The 6,267-nt window shown below is 39.9% G+C and overlaps 2 protein-coding genes across 3 annotated transcripts in view; one reads left to right on the top strand and one right to left on the bottom strand.

Moving 5' to 3' along the window:
* The window catches only part of LOC107686710 (zinc finger X-chromosomal protein-like), a 13,154-nt gene extending 10,434 nt beyond the window's left edge, over positions 1–2,720 (top strand). For both annotated transcript variants that reach the window (XM_016483812.1, XM_016483811.1), the window contains exon 8: positions 272–2,720. In XM_016483812.1, coding sequence (XP_016339298.1) covers positions 272–1,506 — 1,235 coding nt within the window. In that variant the 3' untranslated portion in view covers positions 1,507–2,720. The remainder of the gene's footprint in view (positions 1–271) is intronic.
* Positions 2,721–2,772: 52 nt separating this feature from the next.
* Positions 2,773–4,531, bottom strand: LOC107686711 (lipocalin-like). Its single transcript, XM_016483816.1, has 6 exons — positions 4,355–4,531; positions 3,711–3,850; positions 3,533–3,612; positions 3,342–3,455; positions 3,151–3,252; positions 2,773–3,072 (listed from the first exon to the last, which is right to left on the bottom strand). Exons 1-6 carry the CDS (start codon positions 4,448–4,450, stop codon positions 3,053–3,055), a joined length of 552 nt encoding a protein of 183 aa, XP_016339302.1. The 5' UTR covers positions 4,451–4,531; the 3' UTR covers positions 2,773–3,052.
* Between the last annotated feature and the right edge of the window lie 1,736 nt (positions 4,532–6,267).

Here is a 6,267-nt window from a genome sequence, read left to right as displayed (position 1 = left end):
CCTTCGTTTGAGGTGTGGTCCCAAAACAATCTTCGTTTGAAGGGATGTCTGGCCCTTTCCCCTACCCCTACCCCTCCAACCAAAAGAGAATCAAGACACCTCTACCCCTTCACGTGAATGCGCGAAACAGAGGGTTGGGGTAAGTGCAGGGGTAAGGAGTAGAAATGAGATTGGGCCTTATTTTAAAAGCATTAAAATAATCTTACAGACCCCCAAATCTTTCAACTATAGCATATATTATAATCATTTTGGTTTACTTTTTCAACTTTAGCAATGATCATTGGACCCTACGGCCAGCCTATTACAGTGTACCCTTGTATGCTATGTGGGAAGAAGTTCAAGTCTCGTGGTTTCCTCAAGCGCCACACCAAGAATCACCATCAGGATGTCGTAAACCGAAAGAAATACCAGTGCACGGACTGTGATTTCACCACTAACAAAAAAGCCAGTCTCCACAACCACATGGAGATCCACACCCTCAGCAGTAAAGCCCCATTTGAGTGTGAAGTCTGCGGAAAAGAGTTTCACCAGCAGGCGGCGCTGTTCTCCCACCATCTGCAGCACCACCACCGAGAATCCAAGCTTCAGATCCCGCCACCCACCACCAAAATGCACAAATGCAAGTTCTGCGAATACGAGACGGCAGAACAAGGACTTCTAAACCGACACCTTCTCGCCGTTCACAGCAAGAATTTCCCACATATCTGCGTGGAGTGTGGGAAGGGTTTCCGGCATCCTTCAGAGCTTAAAAAACACATGAGAACCCACACCGGCGAAAAACCGTACTCCTGCCTTTACTGTGACTACAAATCAGCCGACTCATCCAACTTAAAGACGCACATTAAGACCAAGCATAGCAAAGAAATGCCCTACAAGTGTGACCGCTGTTTCCAGACATTTGCCGAACCTGACGAGCTGTTACAACACGGACTGACACACGAGGAGGCCAAAACACACCACTGCACCCACTGTGACCATAAAAGCTCCAATTCCAGTGACCTGAAGCGCCACATCATTTCAGTTCACACCAAAGACTATCCACATAAATGTGAAGTCTGTGGAAAAGGCTTCCACCGGCCATCCGAGCTCAAAAAGCACTCGGCCGCTCATAAGGTGAAGAAGTTACACCAGTGCAGGCATTGCAACTTCAAAATCGCTGATCCGTTTGTTCTCAGTCGGCATATTTTGTCAGCGCACACCAAGGAGCAGCAGGCGTTTCCTGACAAAAGGGGTCTTAAGAAGACGTTTGGACTCTGTGCTCATGGAGGTAAGAAAAATTTGGGCGGTGTCAGTTTGTCCAAGGGCCACCGGGAGCGCCGGGTGTACCAATGCCAGTATTGCGACTACAGCACGGGCGACGCGTCTGGTTTCAAGAGGCACGTGATCTCCATTCACACCAAAGACTATCCTCACCGATGTGACTTCTGCTCGAAAGGCTTCCGCAGACCGTCGGAGAAGAATCAGCACATAATGCGGCATCATAAAGACCTAATGCCTACCATGTGACCTTTGCAATCAGAAACCCATTAGGAAAAGGGCTGTTCTGATGTAGCTGTGGTCTTCAGGGCCGTTGGAAAGCCAACTAGAGGCTTTTTCGGATCCTGATAGTACAGACAGGCTGAAAGTGCAAGAAAATAGAGAGAAAAACAACCATCTAACGTGTCCAGTTGCAATGTTCTGAAGACACATTTTTTTTAAAGTTTAATTAACCATTCTTGATCAGCTGACCAGCTTTAGATTAATGCGAAAATAGATAAACTTGCATACCAATCCATCAAGGGTGGATGACATACATGCGTCTGGTTATAGATTTGAATTATGACTCCTTTATTGCATGTTACACAAAACATGTTTGAACAGCTTTGGTGATTGTTGCGTTTGTGCACATGCGTTTACAAGTACAAACGTTTTGGGATTAGCCTTGAAGACGTCCGTTGTCATTAAACGACGGTGCTAATGCTTTATCGACTAGCTTCAGATGAGCAGAATGTCTAATTAAAGTGAACTGAAAAATGCCATGGCTGCTAAAAATTTGTTTTAATTTTAGGGGGGAAAAAATTGCTGTTCAGACCAGATATAGGCTTTTGGGAAACCCATCTTTTATTTTGGTTCTCTGAACAAAATGATTCAACAACATTGGTGCATTAATTTACTAATATCAGCTGTTATGAATTTAATGTAGGACATGGTTTCTTGGTAATATTTCCAATAAAAATCATATTGCAAATAGTACTCAACTCACAAGAGATCTTGAGGTTTAATCAGTGTGCAGACATTAAATCAGGCCGAATGGCGGGTTAATCTAAATTTATTTGAATTTAGACACTAGTATGTTTGTGTATTTCTTGAATGTGGTCGTTTGGCTTTTGGTCTGTTTGTTGTAAAACTCACCCTCGAATTATTATTAAGACGTTTAGGGTAAATTTTATTTTTTACACATACTGAAAGTGTATAATTTGGAATAAAGAGATTCTAAAAAACTGTTATGTTATGTGTATAGGAAATATTTGTAAATACAGAAGTAATAAACAGTATTTTGTGTCCAAAATGTTTTTTATTTTATTTATTTATTATATTTTTTGATGATGAAACGCAAATGGATAATCTGAATAAATCACACCAACTTTTGTCATTTGTAAACCAATTTTAATCTTAACAGAAGTAAACAAAACCACCAGAGACAAAAATTAAAAAGCACTCTTTATAAAAATTTGTTTACAGGAATCCGCATATCGTTCATGAAACATGTTTGACACATTTACAGGGAGAAAAAAATCACACGTCAATACAGAAACATCAAAAACTGAGTTCAATTTATAAAAATGCATTATTTGGATAAGGTAATACTTTGCCATTCTGTCCCCTGGCTTGAGAGATTCTTTGGATAAGCTCTGTAGTTGCAAACTGGATTGTCATTGTGAGCACAACAAGGCAAAAAGAAAAACTGATGCTTCCATACAAAAAGAAAGATGAAAACCAAGCAAATTCACATCTGTTTTTAGGTGAAATGATCGGACCAGCAGAAGTTGTCTTCGTCTTTCGGTTGAGACGCTTAGGCAACTGAGCATTCTCCTGTAGAATAGTAGGTATAAGTTAGCAAAAATGTAATAATAAGAGACATTGGCAATTGATTAAAATCTTAAAATGTACCATTTGGTGGCAGTATGGCAATGTTTTCCTCAAGGATGCCGGTGTCCATAGAGAACTGCCTGAACTTCTCCTTCAAGTCATCAGAAATTTCTGTGGTACGACCTGTTAATGACACATTCAGGGTCTGTTTAGCATTTATTCATTAAAACGTTACAGCTCAAGTGTGTCTTTTGGACAAATCGAGCTCTTACTGTAGAGTTTGTTGAGAACCTCAGAAACATCTCCCTTGGTCTTGATGGTGTGAACGAGAGCGTACTCATCAAATTTGGCATCAGCCACACGCATGTCATTGTCATTTCCCCAACCTGAAAAAAATCGAGCACATTTAGGCCAAAGGAACAACAATCTGACCATTAGCTGAAGCAAAAGCAGGATGACTTACGCTGGCTGTGGAAGACAAAACGTCCTGGAGTCTCGGTTTTCTTGGCGAGGTGTGTCATTCTCCAGCAGGAACCATCACTTCTGAGAAACAAATGAAGCAATTCAAGTTATTCTTTTGTAATTATGAGAACATGTATCAAAATTCTTCTCTTTGAACACTAAACCTAGTTTGAGCTTACTTCAGATTAGTGTAACTGAGATCAAGGTCTCCGTCCTCGGTAGGCACCAGCATGGCAGTTCCCATCTTCATGTCAGCCTTGTGACTGACAAACCATTTTGCATTCGTAGCAAAGCCAATGAGATACCACTTTCCTCCCATCTGCAAAGAATATAACTATTTTAGACCAATGCTCTTAAAAATAAAGATTTCAAAATGTTTTTTTTTTACAGTGACGCCAAAGAAACACCTTTTTGGTTCCCTACAGAGCCTTCACGTCTTAAAATAACTATTTTTTCTTACTGCTAAGAACATTGTAATAATCTAAAGAACCTTTTTCCACTATGAAGAATGGAAAGATTCCATGGAAGGTTCTTCTCGTAACCATTAATTAATTAATGCATTTAGCAGACGCTAAAAGCGACTTACAGTGCATTCAGGCTATACATTTTTTACCAGTAGGCCTATGTGTGTTCCCTGGGAATCGAACCCACGGCCTTTTGCGCTGCTAACGCAATGCTCTACCACTGGAACATTACCATTAATGGCAATAAAGAAGATAAAACCTAACCTGAGAATATCCCTAAAACTCACTGATAACACACAGATGCTTTAGTATTTTACAGTAAAACTGCAAGGTAAATGCCTGTATATTTTAGTTTTTACCTTTTCCAGGTCGAAGTCAGTCATGGGCATGACATCAGCAGAAGTGAACACTGCACAGAGCAGAACACACAGCATCTTCCAAACGACAGTCGTCATGGCTGTAGAAGTGTAGGTTCTCTCTCTGTATGCAGTTCAGAAGGCAAAGTCGGCTGCGTAGAGGAGACGAAAGGCAGTCCGTTTTATCCTCAGATTTGAGCCCCCCCCACCTCCCCCAAAATCCTCCTTCCTTGAGTCCCTCCCACCTCCGAAGACACAGCAGGCATGATCATTACAGTCGTTACACAACATGCACGTGTGGATTTTTCCAGGTATATGTGGGTGTCTGAAGCTTTTTTATATACTGATGTCCCTGTTTGGCTTTTATGCAATACATCATGTTTCTTATTGCTGCAGGAATGATCATTACAGTCGTTACACAACATGCACGTGTGGATTTTTCCAGGTATATGTGGGTGTCTGAAGCTTTTTTTTATACTGATGTCCCTGTTTGGCTTTTATGCAATACATCATGTTTCTTATTGCTCATCCATTCTCACCAAAATACAGTAATACTGTGAAATATTATGATTGAAAACAACTTTCTATTTTAATATACTTTCAAATGTAATTTATTCTTGTGATGGCAAAGCTGAATTTTCTCCAGTCTTCAGTGTCACATGATCCTTCAGAAACCATTCTAATATGCTGATTTGCTACTATTATTATCAAAGTTGAACTCAAGTTTAGTGTAAACCATTTTTCAGGAGTCCTTGATGAATAGAAAGTTCAAAAGAACAGCATTCATTCGAAACATAAATGTTTTGTAGCATTATAAATGTCTTTCCTGTCACTTTTGATCAATTTAAAGCAGCGCTATGTAACTTTTGGCGCTCTAGCGGTTAATAAACAGAACTGCACACATCCCGCGGAAGAACATTCCAACCGGAGCTACTTCTCTAAGTGTATGTCTATGGCGATTCACGCAGGTATGTGTTACTCCGCAGCGGTGACGACCCGACCAGGCTACAATAGTCCAAATATAAGTACTTATTATAAGTGTACCGTAGTGATTCGGAATAAGACAAAAACGCGGTTTGGAAGATGAATTCATGATATACTCGCTCATTATATACATTTTGCAAATTTTGAACACATAAAGTTACATAGTGCTGCTTTAACAGCATCAGACACGCGCGCGCTCACAAGATCTCCCGGTTCTGATGGCGATTCACGCAGGTATGTGTTACTCCGCAGCGGTGACGACCCGACCAGGCTACAATAGTCCAAATATAAGTACTTATTATAAGTGTACCGTAGTGATTCGGAATAAGACAAAAACGCGGTTTGGAAGATGAATTCATGATATACTCGCTCATTATATACATTTTGCTAATTTTGAACACATAAAAAGTTACATAGTGCTGCTTTAAAGCATGCTTGATGAATAAAACTATAAAAAAAATCTTACTGACCCCAAACTTTTTAATGGTATCGTGTAGATTGGAGATGATGTTAAATCCAATAGACTAAAGAAAAGTGTTTTTAATAAAATGTAGGCTAATGCAAAGTATCAAAATGCATTTTATTGGCAAATCAAGCTCTTGTGCAACCTTTTGGGTGACTGTGACAGTTGCAGCAAAAAGCAATTTTGAGTTAAAACTAGTTCATTTCTGTGTTAGATGTTTTTCCATAAGAAAATTATTACCTTAGGATATTTTTTGGAATGTTGGATATGAAACATGCTTACCCCTTGTGTTGTGTAACTCTGAAAGGGTGGACAGGCAGAGTCTTGTTTTGAGAGTTACAGCACAAACCACACTAACTTCATCAAGATGCCTTTGCCTTGTTTTAGAAGTACCTTTTTGTTATATCTAAAATCACCCATTTTGATACTTATTAGCAAGGATGCAACCCAAATAAAGATTAAGGGGATG

Source organism: Sinocyclocheilus anshuiensis, unplaced genomic scaffold, assembly GCF_001515605.1.
Source record: "Sinocyclocheilus anshuiensis isolate Anshui unplaced genomic scaffold, SAMN03320099.WGS_v1.1 scaffold990, whole genome shotgun sequence".
NCBI lineage: Eukaryota > Metazoa > Chordata > Actinopteri > Cypriniformes > Cyprinidae > Sinocyclocheilus > Sinocyclocheilus anshuiensis.
Note: the sequence above shows the minus strand (reverse complement) of the source record. Positions and strands in the feature narration are given on the sequence as shown.

Bases quoted from the DNA above. Each gene is read 5' to 3' on its own strand.
- LOC107686711 (XM_016483816.1), bottom strand. From the start codon at position 4,450: ATGACGACTGTCGTTTGGAAGATGCTGTGTGTTCTGCTCTGTGCAGTG. The intron at 3,613-3,710 runs GTAAGCTCAAAC...TTTGTTTCTCAG, and splicing joins CTCAGTTACACTAATCTGAA to AAGTGATGGTTCCTGCTGGA. The intron at 3,456-3,532 runs GTAAGTCATCCT...GATTTTTTTCAG, and splicing joins TTTTGTCTTCCACAGCCAGC to GTTGGGGAAATGACAATGAC.